This window comes from Leptonychotes weddellii, chromosome 14 (assembly GCF_054177405.1).
Source record: "Leptonychotes weddellii isolate Sample4059 chromosome 14, ASM5417740v2, whole genome shotgun sequence".
NCBI lineage: Eukaryota > Metazoa > Chordata > Mammalia > Carnivora > Phocidae > Leptonychotes > Leptonychotes weddellii.
The window spans coordinates 32479534-32496497 of NC_138382.1; the positions used below are offsets into that span (position 1 = coordinate 32479534).

Below are 16964 nucleotides of genomic sequence, written 5' to 3' on the forward strand. Positions count from 1 at the left end.
TTCCAAGAAAATGTCATTTGAAACATATTTACAACTGAACTCAACAGAGACTGTGAAATTGAACAGGCACTGCTCATTTGTTTGAGTTTTTTGGTAAACATTTTGCTGGTTTTTTTTTTTGTTTGTTTCTTTCTCGTTTTGCATCAACTTTTAATCAGTCCATGCAACTTCAATGCCCTCGATGAAGAATGCATAATAAGCCATACTTCTTTAAAAAAAAAAAAAAAAGACTTCCTTCTGCATAAAGAGATATATTTGCCACATCAGTCCCTGTAGCACAGTTTTCAAAACCATTCTGTCAAAAATACAGTAATACAAGACGGCTTTAGTGTCACTAGCTTACTCTGCTCTTGGCGTGTGGAGGTCGCCTTGTGTCACTGGTAACTGCCATCATGCTAGAGTTGTTCTCAGAGGCTGAGTCTAGCATCTGGGTAGGCTGGTGGCACTGAAGCTCTTTTCACAATCTCAACATACATTTGAATTGCAACACACAGATATTTCTAAAGAGTATTAACTAGTGAACCCTTTTATTATTAAAAAAAAAAAAAACAACTACTTACAACCATTGAAGAAAAAATTGCAACAAAAAAAATGTAAAAATTGACCGTCTCCAACTTGTCCCCTTTACTATTAACAATGTAACCAACAGATCTGTGGCACGGACACAGTACAAAGAGTTGTCATGGCAATGAGTTTGGCTGATGCAAAGGTCATTGTGCAGGGTCAAAGGGCAAAGATCAGTGGTCCATGCTATCCCCCAACTGCAGTGCTCCACCCCACCCACACAATTTTTAAGGAATTCGAAAAAACTGGGGAACTACCAGAAAGTGCAAAATATGAAGAAGGCAGCTTTCAGCTCCTTCAGCATGGAGTAAAACATTCAATTTCGAGTTCGAGCTTTTACTATTGAACTTGAATAGCCTGCACATTAAAAAAAAGAACGAAAGAAAGAAAAAAGAAAGAAAAAGAAAAAAAAAGTTTTCTATCGAAACCCAATTTTTTAAAGTCCAGGAAGCATGCAGCTGGTTAATGTTAACAAAAGACCTTGACAGGAACATGTAAACTATATTGAATGTCATGCTCGGGGCCTATCTGCCAGCAATATTGTAGAGTTGTTTCATTAAAAATGAATACTGTACACTGAATATGGGATAACTTTCTGCAGCCTTCATCGTTTCACACGGTACCTAGATTTTGAATCTAGGGACAGCACATGTCCTAGTGTCCCACCACTGAAGATGTCCCTGTGCAATCTCTTTTGTTGAGTCCTTATGAAGCTACCAGTCCCAAATCCAATACTCTGCTCCCTGAGGACACGTTATGTGAGACATAGCACTGATTTCGTTTTCTGCCTATCCCGAATGCTCTGTGAAACTTAACCTTAAATACCATCACGTAACAATCACAAAAACTTTTGCTAAAGGCCGTATATACTAATAAAAAGACAGCGGTGCTTCGGACATTCTGAAATGCTCTGAAAACCAACTTTCCCAATACTAAATACAACAAAATAACCTTCATAAAATATAACTTTTCTCCATTTACACTTTTTTAAAGGATTAGTAGCCTATGCTTTTCAAGCACAAGCATCTGTGAAATAACTCCTAACATGGACAGATTTTTTTTTTTTAATACATAACTTAAGAGGCTGGAGAGTTTTAACTCAAGTCCAGTCTCTAGACAAGGAATATTCTTGTTTACTTTAAAAATGGAAACAACATATAGTTCCATTATAATTGTTAAAAAGTTAGCTTTACAAACATGGGAATTTTAATTTAAAAAAAAATTCTTAACAAAACTATACAGTGTACAAATTACTGTCTACAAGGTAGGCGGTTCATTAAGAAGATCTTTCACTCTTCTTGCTACTTTGCAGCTTCACAGATTCATTCACATATTTTTTTTTTTAATGGAGCTGCCCACCCGAACATTACCCCATAACTATATTGCTATAATTAAGATTCTTGCCATGTCTTTATGTACAGTCTCCTTCACTGCCTTTTATTTATTTATTCATTTTATTTTTTTTTCCCTTAGACAAGCCTCCAACGCTCATGTCACTCCAGAGGAAACTTCAGAGGCACTGTGAGTGGTGGCCGCAAAGCCACGCAAAGGGACAGCTAAACAGCGCCGCCGCCGAACACACAGGGGGGCAGGTGACCTCCTGATGCCCTTGGGTGACCTTCGCCATCCTGAAGCTCTGCAGTTCTGGGGAAGGGAGGGGCGTGCAAGATCTGCAAGAGTGGGGCCCTTAGTCAGAAGATAAACTTCCTGGTAAAAGAGGAGGAGGCCGAAAAATGGGATTTGAGATTTTCTACAGATAGTAGTATGTTTAATAGTTTTCTCACAAAAGGAAAGGAGAAAAAAAAATGGATTAAAAAAAAAACCAAAAAGCAACACTTGAACTAGGCCTTTGTATTCAAGAGGCAGGCAGGAATACCCACAGTGTGTAACTGACTTAGCTAGAACTGCTCATTCTCTGGCAAAAAAAAAAAAAAAAAGACAGAGAGCGAGTCTGCCCTTAAAAAATACTGCGAGTCCTGTGAGGTTCGATTTGTTCACCTACTAGGTCAAAGATACATGAAGAGCTTGGCTGAGATGAGCTGTTTCGTATCAGGGTAAGTATCACAGAAATGATTGGACTTACTTTCCAACTTGCGTGGCTAGGATCCTGCTGTGCTATTCGGCATGGGGGCTATCAGACTGAATGGGCTAATCAAATACAATTCTAGACCCATAAGCATTGTTCTAAAGTATTCATTATTAAATCATATGCTGTTGAGAACAATGGACAGTTTATTTTATTAGGCCGTGGCCTGGGGGAAGGGGGTCAGGGGGCTCCTCAAGACAGCCCTCCATGTGTCACTAATTCTGAAAGATTTTCCTTCTAGTAATGAATTGCCTCAATGGGACTGGGGGGCTGGGGGAGGGGTGTAAGAGCAAAATAAAACCAGCTTCCCTTCACCCACTAGCCCTCAGGGGAAACTAAATCAAATATGTATTTGAGGCACCATCCCTTAAAAAAATCCCATCAGCATCTAATGGGCTTAATTCGTCCACAGGAACATTAATTTCTGAAAATTCTACATTTCCCTTCTGCTCTGGTTCTCCGTTTAAAAGGGCAGGTAAAATGAAAACGTAACAAGATTTACTAAATTTTTTGTTCCTTAAAAACTGAACTTTGATTTTAATCTAGAAGTCCAAATACATTTAATATAGCAATCCTCTGGATGTATTAAAAAAAAAAGAAAAGAAAAAAAAAAAAACAACCCCAAGTGCACTGCCATCCATTTGAAGTAGTGAGTCACAGGTAAATCATCCACTACCGTCAACGAAAGGAAGAAATGGGGGAAGAGAAGTGGTGGAGAAAGAATGTGGGAGCACTCCCTCCGCTGGATGATGGGTTTTTTAGGAGAAAACAGACTCATGTGTTAAACCCCCAAAGCGTGAAACCTCCGCTATGTGGATTCTTCCACCAATATTTTTGCCAAATATGAGACAGGCTCACTCTCCACTGTGGATCCGGAACTTTCCAGAAAAACTACCACCACCACCAAAAAAAACCAAGAAACAAAACAAAACAAAACAAAACAAAAAAAGATATGACAGTTTGTTTTAAGCCAAGTCTGCCTCCAGGAGAATTTTTTGTGTTCACTTGTTCTTACGATTTCTGTTGTTACAAAAACCAGAAAGGAGTTCAGCTTGCACCCCAGGTGGGAAGTTAGAGAAGGGGGAACCTGTGTAAGTTGAAGTTTGTCACAGTAGACAGAACAGTCGATTTGCAGCCCAGGCCCGTCTCAGGGTGCCCTGCTTCACAGCTACACTGTAAAGTGTTAAAAATCCTCCCACCCACCCCAGAATATATATATATGTATATTAAAAAAAATCCCCTGTCCATCTCTCAGTACACAAAGGACCTCATCACACTGCAAAAATAGCAGTACCCACTTTGGTCAATTAAAACAAACAAACAAAAAAAAGCATACATTATTTTTTGTTTAAATCTGTGTACTTACCTATAATAACCAATACAGCTAAAAGCACTACCTACATATAGGCAAAACTTGGTATTGCATAATTCGTATAAATTTGAAACCCCTCCCCCCCAAATATTAATTGGAAGATGAAAAACATGAAAGGTTAATAGAAAAAACACCAAAATACTGAAAATATTGCTGGTCGATTACAATTTTTAAGCGGCAACTATACACAGCCATGATATGCTTTATAAATGTGAGATAAAGGTATAACTGTCTAAAAAATCCATGATGTCACACATTTTTCTTCGTCTGGAGTACAAAATATTTTGTCATAAAAATGGTAAAGATTTAAAATGATAATAAATGCAGCAAAACAAGTGTAGTGATGTCACTTTTTTGTTTTTTTTTTTTGTTTTTTTTTTGTTTTTAGATTTCAAGGCAAGGCACGTAATGTGGACATTATATCTTCGTGCAAATTAGGATTACTGGAAAGAGTATTTTTAATTAAAATTTTAAGAGACATAGAGGCAAAATGTGTCTGCCCATGCACACTACAGATCTGTCAATACAAGAAATTTGTTGAACAAGGCTAATGTCTGAAAGCACCATGCAAGTTTTCAGCACCCTCATTACATCTGTTTTCTCAAGAGTGCGTTTTTATATCCTACACCCTGGCGTTCCCAGTTTGTAAACTGTAAGCTTTACCCTTGTGACATGGATTTGCCTGCCTCTTTGTCTCTGTAATGCAGATTTTATAGAACCTTTTGTACGTACACCCTATGGGTTCTTGATGCAACCAGTAATTTTAAATAAATAAATCCTACCTCCAAGGAGGCTGCAGCTAAACCAACATAAGTGCTGTGTTTTCATTAATTTTTTTTTCTCAAGCACATGATTTGTCTTGATTTAATGCCTTTTTAATGCCCTCAAAAACTGAGGGGAAAATAAATTCGTTCAAAATTATTTTAAATTCTTTTTAATCCCCTCAATTTAGAGTCCAAGGGCTGAAGGACTTATAATCATGATTCCCCTTTAGATATAAATTTATAAATTGCACTTGCCTCTGTTAAGTGTTTCTTTTGTGGGGAAAATATTATATTAATTTTTACTGTTGCATGCAGAGATAACACTTCACCTACATAGAGGCATTTCTTCCATAGAGCCTTTGTGTTCAAACTGTTTTTTTTTTCCTTTTTTCTTTTTTTTCTTTTTTTTTCTTTTCTTTTTTCTTTTTTTTTTTTTTAAGGTTTCAAACTGGGTTACACACTGGAAAAGGCTGGGTTAAGGGCCAAAATTTAATAAATCTGTACTGATAACTAAAGGCTACAGAGATTTTATATATATATTTTTTTAACTTTTAGAAATCAGAGTGCTTAGAAAATGGCTGGCTCATGGCTCGGTCACCCAGCACGTCTGATGCCGCCTCCTAGCCTTCGTTGGTGAGATAACCAGGAATAGTGATTCCATGCGTAAACAACAAGAATACTAAACCAATAAAACTAGCTTATCATGCAAATATTAAGGCATCTAGAAAGTCAGTTAAAATATATTGTCATAGAGACAGAACATCTATTTCCCAGCGGACTTCATGTAACAAAGGCTACGTACGTTGCAGGGGCTGCGATCTACCATCAGCGAAATATTATCGACCCTTTTTTATGTCATTACAGTTTCAACCTTAAGGGAATTAGTGATTGTAAGTGCTGCAATTGCTGGTCTATATATCTTCTTTCTTCAGTTGCTTTCCTTTCTCCCTTTTGTTTTGTTTTGTTTTGTCCAGTCTTCCTCTTTTCCTTTTTTTTTTTTTTTTAAATTTCTTAAACTACTGTTGTATTTCATTTTCCTTCAGTTGCTCGTTTCTGCTTGAAGGAAAGGTTCTCCGATTATGTTCAAACCGTAATTTTGGACATTTGCCGGTAGGATGGGTGTCCTATTTGATACTTGGAAAGGAACCAAGCTAGCCCAGGTACCAGGACTGTTGACAGGAGAGGAGCAGGAGGGAGGGAAGAGAAAAAGAAGAAACACAATGTTAACATCTACAATGATATTAGAAATATAAATTCCACAGGCATCAAATTACTACTACAACTTTTTTCCATATTACAGTTTCATATGAGATTACTGTGCTAATTATAAATATTATAGGTACATACACTGCATGGTCTATTTCTTTCATGGAAGGTAAGGCTAATGGTGAGGCAGGAGAAATTCAAGTTGGGCTTACACACAACTGTTGAACTCTGATTGGGCGTATTCCTAAAATATCTGATCTACTTTGATGAAGGAAGGAAGGAAGGAAGAAAAGAAGGAGAAAGAAAGAAAGAAAGAAAGAAAGAAAGAAAGAAAGAAAGAAAGAAAGAGAAAGAAAGAAAGAAAGAAAGAAAGAAAGAAAGAGAAAGAAAGAAAGAAAGAAAAGGAAAAAGAAAGCAGCAAATCCACAATGGTTTGCCAGTTACACTCTGATCCTGCTTTACTTTCAATTCATAAGCAATTCAGTGATAAGATGGGTTTCAGTGTTTCACCTGCTTATTGACTGAATACAACTGACAGCTGTCATGAAAGATTTTCCTTTTTCCTCACGATAAGAGAAAAATACATTTTTAAAGAAGGCCAGTACATAATATGTCATTTGCAACGCTGGCACCAGAGGCCTGGACACTCCCTGTACCCGCCATCAGTTGTTCTGTGTCTGGAGAGCTGGGAGGGGTGGCTGGGAGGGAGGGGCGCTGGAGGGAGCGAGAGGGCCAGGTTTTTGTCCCCCTCCAACCAACTCTCCTTTCACCTCTGTGGCATCTGGGGCTGTTTAAAAAAACTTGAGGAACAGCTCTCTCATTGCTACCATTACTCATTGTAATCTCTCATTAAACAAGTTATCATCTGGAGGAAAATAACCTGAGATCTGCAGATCCCAAAACAACCCTGCACACCATACATTTTGACAGGATACCTAATCAGACCATTGTCTGTTTCAACACTCCAATCAGAACGAATGTCAGCTAATTAATAGCTGCATAAATCATCACGAACCAAGAAAACATCAAACTGGTAATTCCATAGCCTGTTTTGTCATGGCCTGACTTGGAGACATCATTTCAATGTTTTAAATTTAATGTAGTATCCTTTACTTTTGAAACCATGAGGTGAGATGGATACTATTATTGTAGATATCAACCTAGACAATCTCATTTTTTCATACATGAAGACCAAAGGTACAAAAAACCTTTATGGGATATTAACTTGAAGAACAACTTTGTAAGCAAACAAACAAAAAGCCTGGGTTAAAAAAAGAACCTGATATATATATATACATATATATATATATACACACATATATGTATATATATACACATATATATATACCTATGTATATAACTTCTTTCACTCTGGTGATATCTCCACACAAAATGTGTCTTATTAGTACATGTCTAAGTGCATATTTCTGAGTTGATAATTCAATGGAAAAATTTCACGCTGGAGGGATTTTATGATTAGACTCTGAGCTCCACGATAGCAAAGTCCAGCTCTCTTTTTGCTCTCCATCTAATATAATACCAGCACAGGATGGATGTTCAATAAATTTTTGGATACACAAACAAATCACTTAAGTGTTCCCAATCCCATACAACTCTGTATTTTTAAAAAATGGGGTTCATAATCATCACGTATGTCCACAAATACCTTGTGATTTGGCCCCCTATAAAAAGAAAATTGGCATCTCTGAGCTTAAAATTATAGATGTTTGGTATTAACAAAAATTAAAGATGGAGGAATAATTGAATAAGAGTTCGAACGAGGAATAATTCAAAATAAAAAGGTATGTCCTCATTATCTGTTTAAAAGTCATAATTCTCAAGAATTAGAATAGTTGTTACTGAAACCTTTTCAAGAGACTTAATTATTTTCACATATTTCTCTCTTCCCACACACATCTCTGTTTCTGTGCTTTGCATGATTGACTGGGAGAAAATGTTACACGATCCATCATGAAAGCTATTTTCCCCTCGCCCGCACATTCACGGTGCTCTGTTACGCAGGACTATGAGAGTAGTTATTACTTCATAGCATAGTCACCTGTAGCTGTGATTATCTTAGCGACTGAAAGGTAAGCTCCATAAAGAAAATGACTGTCTTGTCAATTCCCTGTAGAGTCTGGCTATAGCTAATGCTAATTACTTCTTAGCTAATAAAATAAATTACAAAAACAGGTATCCACTATTTTTAACCCAAAATGGGAAGCATGTATGAAAAACAGAAAGACTAGCTCAAATTGATGATCCCTGACAGTAAAAGACAGTGTCAACAACCAGCAAATCACTTTGCAAAAGCGAGTCCCAAATTCAATGGGCTCTGGAATTCAAAGATTGCATTCTTTAGGAAAATAAAGTATATTTTAATGATTGAAAATAGATGTGAGTCTTTGAATGGAGAAGTCTCTCTAACTGATGGCAGAAAAGACAAGAATTTGGGGTTTATTTTGCAATAGCTTTCTTATGTGGTTCTAAAAAGAGACATGTATTATTCTTTGGAAAATGCTCAATAAAAACAAATTGATGCTAGCAACTAACAGGACTCTTGCTGCAGAATATCTAACAAATTCAATTTAGATGTTTACTTAAACTTTTCAAACCTCCCATCCTACATTATGACCATGTCAAAATTGCAGTGTGCAATATATTTGTCAATACTGTTTATGAACCTTTGGGGGGAAATAAATCTCAAACATTAACACTAGGCAGACCTCATATATGAGTTTTACAAGTCTCTTATTGCCAATTTATAGGTTAGGTTCAGAACTATAAGGCACAGACATTTCTTAGAGAGCTTTTTGGTAGTCTCATTGAAAAGAATCTGGTAAAACAAATTCAAAGATTATGATAACAATGTAAAAAAGAGTTTAATCAAACAAAATAACCTATATCATTTCATCTCAAAAAGAGAATGTCTAAAACTGCATAGTTTTTCAGGTAACTGTGCTTTTTACATATATAACTCCCTCTATATAAATCAATGCTGCTGATCACCAGTATGGGTAAAATAAACACACATATTCATACTTATCTCCACGTACAAAACTAGTTATATGAGAAGTTTTTAATAGTCTTAATTCATAAGGGAGTGAGAATTATCCTTTGTCCAATCCAATAATCTGTGCCTCTATGTATTAAGAGATGTGCGAACATAACTGAAAGATCTCAAAATATTCAAGGTCAAGTTAAGCTACTTCAGCAATAGATCTTCAAACATGCACAGACTTTGCTTTCATTCCATTCTCCATTGCCAAATCACATTTTCTTTAGGCAAACAGAAGATAAGCATGACTAAAAGTTGAAAGCACATCTTTAGAAAATATATATAGGTTATACCATTAAAAAAGGAAAAGAATATAAAGAACTTTAAAAAACCAGGCATGAAAAAAGCAAAAAAGAGATTTTGAATATACCTTAACACAAAGAAGAATTCACCCTAACAACTTCTACTCTATGTATATAATGAGATATTTCCTTATACACAGAACAGATGCAAGTTACATCAAAATTCTAAAAAATAAAATATCTGATATCATGGATACTATTTTCACATTATTCTCACCAAATGCATGATGTGGCTGCCCCAAAAAGGGAAGAGGCAAAGAAACAAATTATTCTGACCTTAAGATGCATTAATGGGAGGAGACGGCCCATTTTATCCTAATCAGACTATTTCTGAAGCATTGTGTTGCTTCTAGGCATCACTCTTCAAGAGAAACAAACTCTATGACATTTCTTTGATGAAGAAACCCACCAAATCATGTCATTTGAGGAATAGCTGAAGGGAGACAGGGAAGATACAACAGTGGAGTTGGAAAGAAATATAGACTTGTTCTGTATAGTTCAGGTGGAAAGAATTAGCATAAAAGGAGAAAATTCCAGAAGAAAACCTGAGGCCCTACTACGAGAAAGATACCTTTCTGGGTGTTTTACATTTGCTCTTTCCCTTGATTTTCTCAATGAACTCTTGAAATTGCCATTATCCCCATTGCACAGATGAGAAAATTGAGGTTTAAACTTGCCCCAAGTTACCCACCTAGACCTCAGATATGAATCAGCTCTGATTCCCACGGCCATTTAACTATATTATACTATATCAAACTATATTATACTGCTTCCCTGGGAGGTCAGACGTCCACCTAGATTAGAAAGAACTTTTGAACAGAGTTCTTGAAGGCAATATTTGCTTCAGGAGACAGTGGATTTCCGATGCCCCACACAGCTGGATCATAACCTAAATAATGGTGCGGGAGACTTGTGCACAGAATACGTGGTTGATTTGGGTGATCAAGCAACTCTGCAATTCAATATATATCCTCTGAAAACAAATCTAGTTGAAGTTGTATTAGAGTGACCTTATGGTGAGGATTACGGGGTAAAAAGATACCCACTTCTTCCTTTTAAAGGAAGGATATATTTCATATCCCTGGATAAACTGTATAAAGTAGTTGGTGTCTGCACCTACAAGTAGTAAATAGACTCTGTGTCATTCAGTGAAAGAGAAAATTGCTCCGGACAAGTCAACATTTGATGGTTGTGCTTTCTTTTTGCAAGACTGTGTCTTCTAGGCCAGACGGATTGGGCCCTTGGCTTTTACCTCAGTAACCACCCAAGAACCACAGAGTGCCAAATAAACATATATGGAGTAATAAGTTGAGTAAGAAACGAAACAAAGTCAAAGACTTCACTCCAACTATGTCTTGAAATAAGAGCTATTTGAAGAATGGCAAAATTCATTTATTACTGGTCTGCGTTTATCTGATAATGGGTTGGGTCACCCATTTGTCAAGCATTTTATAAAACGTGAAAGTATCCAGCTCACTAATACTTTTTAGGGGAGTAATAATATTGCCCATTCAGATTTCACATACTGATTGAATCATAAGACTACCATATTTACCTCAAAGGTAGGAAGTACTCTTTCAAGAAGCTTAACAAAAATATTATAGGAATAAAGCACAAAGAATTTTATATATTCAGGAATACCTCAACTCTACTAGGAGCTACATTACTTATAGACAGCAATAAAAATAAGCAATGGCCCAGAAAGCATGGAAAATAAATAAAATAAAGACCTTAACTGAGAAGAAGGATTGACCTTTCATTCTTTTGCACCTGTTTTAAATATCCCCAAGAAAAGTTTTTTACTTCCTTAGCTAAATACTCCTAATTTTATTGCTACAATAATTAACACACAGGTATTAGTATCTGTCCCAAAATGCACAATAAGCAATTTCCCCTATTAATAGCTAAAATCTACCTGGAAAAACCAATCAAGGGCAGGTTAATTAAGTATTAATTAAGCCATGCTGTCCTGGATTGTGTATGTATGCATTTGGACTGGCTGCTTACTTTGACATAATGCAAATGCTATAGACGGTGTCTTGGGAAAATATGCTGGCTCAGTTGAAGGAATATATGGGTGATATTTAAGTACCTATACATTTAAGAATTATTTTATGTTGGGGGCACCTGGCTGGCTCGGTGGGTAGAGTATGGGACTCTTGATCTTGGGGTCATGAGTTCAAGCCCTATGTGGAGCATAGAGCTTACTTAAAAAAGAAAAGTTGCGAAAATTATTATATGTTATTATATTATATTATATTATATGTTATTATTATATAATAAGAATATATTTAAGAATTCATTAATGTATTAGAACAAAAAATGGGATGTAATAAATATACTCGTTGCTAGTATGGTGTGCATTATTTGCCAGGTACTGTTTTATGAATTTTCCATCCTCATAGTGAATCTATGAGAAAAGTACCAGTTTCATTCCGATCTTACAGATGAGGGAACTGGAGTAGGAAGTTAAGTGCTTTGCCCAAGTCATGTTGCTATTACATCATAGAAGCCAGGATGTGAACTCTAGCAGTATGGTTCTAGGATCTACATTTTTACCCACTAGGCTTTACCTCGTCTCCCTCTTTTGTGAAACACACTTTACTTTTATCACTGGACAAGAATTTCTATTATCCTTAAATTATAAAAGAGAGGCTATGAATTAAGGTCCAAATCATGCAGACACACTGAGACTCCCAGAGAAGTATAACTCTCGAGCCCAAATCTCAACACAAATAACTGTATCTTATTTATCCAATTGCAGATTCTTTTCAGCTGAATACAGTATTTGCCTTTGATGATGTAGGTACAGATGTGGCTATATGTCAGTAACTTGCTCATTGAGTTCCACTGCAGATGATGCCACACTAGAAGTGAAATATTCAAAGTGCTTTACACCGGTCTTGGATTTCTTCGATTTATTTCCCCCCCCTTTTAAGGATCATTATTGCTATCTGAATGATCTTATTTGCATGCAAGATGATTTCTAGTGATTATTACTATTTGTAATAATCTGTATCAGAAAGCTCCCTGGCCAGCTCTTGCCTGAACTGCAAAGTACTCTTGTGGGCTCTCTGGGAAACACCAAATATCATAAACTGCAGGTGGCTTGTGGAATTATTCTAACTGCAAGCAATAGCACTTCATAGTAATGAAAAAGAAACGTATTTGTTTCTTAACTAAGTAGGTAAATAGCCTTCTTTATTGCTACTCCTTGGGGACCAACGATTTTGGAAATAACATATCAAAACGGTAGGCCATCAAAGCTCATTAATTTATATTCAATTGTTTCAGATGTGTTTCCGTTATTGGAGCATGCTGGATTGAATATTAACCTTACCATGCATGAGTATTAGCATTTCCTAAGTAAAATAATGACTTCTGCCAGCGAATATGTTATCTAGTGAAGAGCACAGGGCAAGAAGAGCCCTTATGTTTGGACCACTGCAGCTAAAGATAAAATGTGCTCATTATAGTTACCGTATTCTTTAAGTAAAAAGCTCTTACAAAATCCTAGAAGACGCTTCAACAAGGCAACCTATATACTTCAAAGTAGTAAGAACGTATTTCCTTAAAATGTTTACTTTAGACATAAGAAAAATACAATTCCCCTAAACAGGCCAAGTTAAGGAGATTTTTTTTTTAAATTATGTTTGCTATTTTTCATGTTTTAGAACTGAAAATGAAAGACAGAGCATTACTACAAAGATGGCTAATTGTAAATAAATTACAGTACACACATGCATACATATGTAACGACTTATGTAGCTGTGGGAGGTTTCAGCCAATTAAAAAATATAGCATCATCAGGCTCACAGTAATTATTTGATCTCCTCCCACAGACTGTACCACAGCCGAGAACCCTACATGTGGGTTTCCATCCTTTCTCTAGTCTGTATTCCCCTCTATCCCTGGGTTCCTTTCAATGCTATTGTTACAAGTACTACTGCTCCCCTTATTAGCATATGTGAGTCTTCAACAGCAGACAAAATTCTCCACAAAAATAGTGCTCCCAAATAGTGCCTTTCACTAGAGAAAATCACCCAAGGCATACTAAGTTAAAAAGAAATGTAAGTTTTATACAAAAGCAAAAAGCGATTCTTTCCCAAGTGATTTTCATTTAAAAGCAAAAATCAGCGTTCATTTGTAATGTACAAAATTGTACAATTTCACCTCTAAATAACAGAACTTATTTGTATCCGAATTCCGAATCATAAAATCACAAGTGATTAGGGAACTGAACACAGTTTTAAAGCATGCCTGCTAATATAGGTGCAGAAAGAATCACATGTGCAAAAGGAAAAAAAAAAACACAAAAAAACCCAAAAGACCCTCCTTCACGTAAAACGAGAATTAACAAAGGAGAGAATAATTGTAACTTTCAACAGTTGGCGAGTATTCAAAATTCGTGTTCTGCAATTTCTTGAACTCAAACAGGCTTTCCTGCCTTTTCTTTTTTCTCATGTTTATGAGTACATTTACTCATTCCTGTGCTCTGTTATCTAAGTAAATATGGCTAAAAATTCACGACCTACCTACTCACAGCCCTGCAAACAGGAAAATCAAAAAGGTCACTTAATAAAAGGGGCGTTGGCTGCTGAGGGCGCGGATTCCTCGCGGACGTAATACATATGTAAATATGGCGCTTTACGTAAAACATCTTCAAATAAAGTAGGTGTTTAATGTGCGTCTTTCATTGCAAAGGGTTAATCAGCAAGGTTTACGTTTGGGAATTTTCTGAACCATGCTCCTCCCTCTCCCGTAGCGCAGCCAAAAATCATCTGACAGGAAACATAAGATTAAGTTTGTCCTACCTAAGCGAACAAAGAGTGCTCTGAACAGGCCACCGGTTTACTGCAGAGCGGGAACTTTTCTAATCCTGCTGGAATCTGCAGTGCTGCTCAGAAAATATCACGGAAAAAGTTTTCTTTCCTCTAACATCTTGTCTCTGGATCATCTCATTTTGGTCACACTGCAGATCCTGCTGCTTCTCCCATAAAGGTTAACTTAAAGCTCCAAACATAATCATGTGGAAAATGGACATTATTGATTCCTATGGTCCATTGTTCCCCTATCCTAAGTCCCTGAAGTTCAAGTTCAATCTGGAATTACATCATGTCTGGTTTCTCCTGGTTACCAGACGGCTTGAGACGTGACCACAGCTACAGAAAAAACAAACAGCCTTCTTCACGCTTCAGCTCCCCTATCGATTCAAACGTAAACTTTTTTCTTTCTCTCAAGTATGCTTCAAGTATGGAGCATGGTTAATTTAGAGATTAAGTTCCAAATTAGATTATCTAATGGCATCTTAATGGATTGCTGACCCATTTCCTGTGGGATGGCAGCATGCGAGTCTGGCTGGAATACAATTAATTTCTTAGGAAGTGTTCTGAAGAGTTTCCTAGATAAAAAGGAAATGTTGTGTTGTGCAAATCTTTCTTTATAAATGGAGAAAGTTAGGCAAAACTACAGCAAATTCCAATGTATTTTTCAACAGCCAGATCACTGATACTGTGTGTGTGTGTGTGTGAACACTGTATCAAGACTGTTTTCGAGAACGGTGCCATTTTTTATTTCAGAACAGGTGCAAATGATTTTTTGATGGGAATGGAGCAGTTCTTTTAGAAAGAATACTCCAATGCAAAGAACAACACTAGTCAGTAACCCCACTACCAAACAACGGACATGTGAATTTTTGGCTTCTGCAATTCTCCTCCTCCTCAAACCAAAGATGCTTCCATTCATCTACCTTATCAGCATTTCTATCATAGTCCCAGAGTGGTGCTAGGGGCCCAGAATGGTGAGTAAGAAGTTGAACATTTTGAACACACTTTTGAGCTGACAGCTGAAAAGGAAATTCAGCACTCTGAGAATAAAGCTCCCCCCAGGAACTCCAGGAACAACCCAGCTGTTGTCAAGATAACAAACTGAAAGCAGGAAATGCTAACCTAGTGAATTTGTAGGGATGCTCTAAGTGTAATGTTGAAAGAAGAGTTAACTCTTGATACTACCTAAGGACAGAAAACATACTGTCCTTACTATATATGTGCCCTATGTCTAGGTATGTGTGTAGACACACGCACATACATGTGTATACCCACATTTATGCATGCGCATCCGCACATGCGTGTGTATACATCATATATGTATTTGCATACAAACATGGTTTGCAACCCAATATCGAAGATTATTTTTGTTTAAAGGACGTATATTTTACAAAGAACGGTTTATGGACAAAGCAACGGAGATGGTAAATGGTTGAGGACAGCGTTATGCAAATAGGGTTCTATGTATGGAATGAATGCTCTTACTCCTTCCTTTTTGCCCTCCCTCTCCTGACCAACCAGATCCAAATAATCTTTACTGGCTGCTAAATTTCTCCTGGGAAATCAAGCGACTCTTTAGAATTGCAGTAATAAACGACAATTTCTTACAAAAACACGTGTAAAGTAACTACAGAATGAAGTATTCAACTCAGAGAAAGGAACTGCTAACACATGTAACATGGAAAGTACCTGATAAAAGTCTCTTTGGTGCCATTCAATTATGGCATCAGCAGAGACACAAAAATCCTTCCAATTATTTCAGTGGAATCTTCATTTATTCATTATTTCAGAGGCTGAGCAAATGGTTTGTGTAAACATATCCTTCAGTAACACGCGCATGTTTATTTTAGCCATCTGAAGGCTTCTTCTATGTTTATATAAGCCATCAGACACATACAGCCACTCACTTGTGGCTTTGCTTCTCTTGAAAGGGTGAAGGCAGAGAAGAGGGAATGAAACAATAAATCCAGTTGCTCTTTTGCATAAAGCACCTCCTCCAATGTTTTAAAATAACTAATGTTTATATTATTCTTGGATTGTCCTTCGGCTTTCTTTTTCATTCAATTATATTGCTCTTTCATACTTGATAGTACAAGCCATGTTCAGGCTATAGTTTCAAAAAAAGAAAGCCAGTCAGGGAGTTAACTGCTATGTTTATTTATACCTACATAACTCATATATGCCGCAGTGTAATTTGTCCACATCGGAGGACAAAGCGCAGACGCAACAGAACAGCGTCAGCAACTCATCACCTATTACCCTCCCCGGAGCTGAGCCCCTCCTGACTCAAGAAATGAGCCCTTCCCCAACGCATTTCACTCTGGGTTAACTGCAGTAACCTTTGGGTTGGACAGAAAAACTCACGTTTTCAAGGTGCAAGCAAAACACACACACACACACACACACACAGGGCTCACAAAATTCTAAGGTCAAAACAACAAAACACCTTCAGGGCTGCAACCTAAATAAGTCTGTGAAAACTTTCCGATGGAGTCGGCCGTGGTTCCTAAGGGACTGTTTCTCCGCTGGAGTGGGGGCGGGGCCGAGGGGGAGGGGGATGGAGGAAATCTTCCAGCTTTGATTACAGTAGCCCAGCTCCACAGCACTGCCGTTTCCAGTCCTGCCCAAGGTGCTGCTTGTGACCTGGAAACACGTCTACAGGAGGATGGGCTTAAAGCAGAAAGGGAGACCACCACGGACAAGGGATTGTACTAAGAAAGAAATGGCAACAAACAACAATCAAAACAAAATAAAACGAAGCAAAGCCAAAACACAGAGCCAAACCC

At 37.1% G+C, this 16964-nt stretch overlaps 1 protein-coding gene across 9 annotated transcripts in view; it reads right to left on the reverse strand.

Annotated features, from left to right (window-relative positions):
• NFIB (nuclear factor I B) overlaps positions 1–16964 on the reverse strand; it is a 587047-nt gene that overhangs the window by 352222 nt on the left and 217861 nt on the right. For 8 of the 9 annotated variants that reach the window (XM_081802991.1, XM_081802992.1, XM_081802995.1 and 5 more), the window contains one exon: positions 1–5955. This exon is cut by the window's left edge and continues 714 nt beyond it. The exons of the other annotated variant lie outside the window; for it this stretch is intronic. In XM_081802991.1, coding sequence (XP_081659117.1) covers positions 5826–5955 — 130 coding nt within the window. In that variant the 3' untranslated portion in view covers positions 1–5825. The remainder of the gene's footprint in view (positions 5956–16964) is intronic. 9 annotated transcript variants of the gene reach the window in all.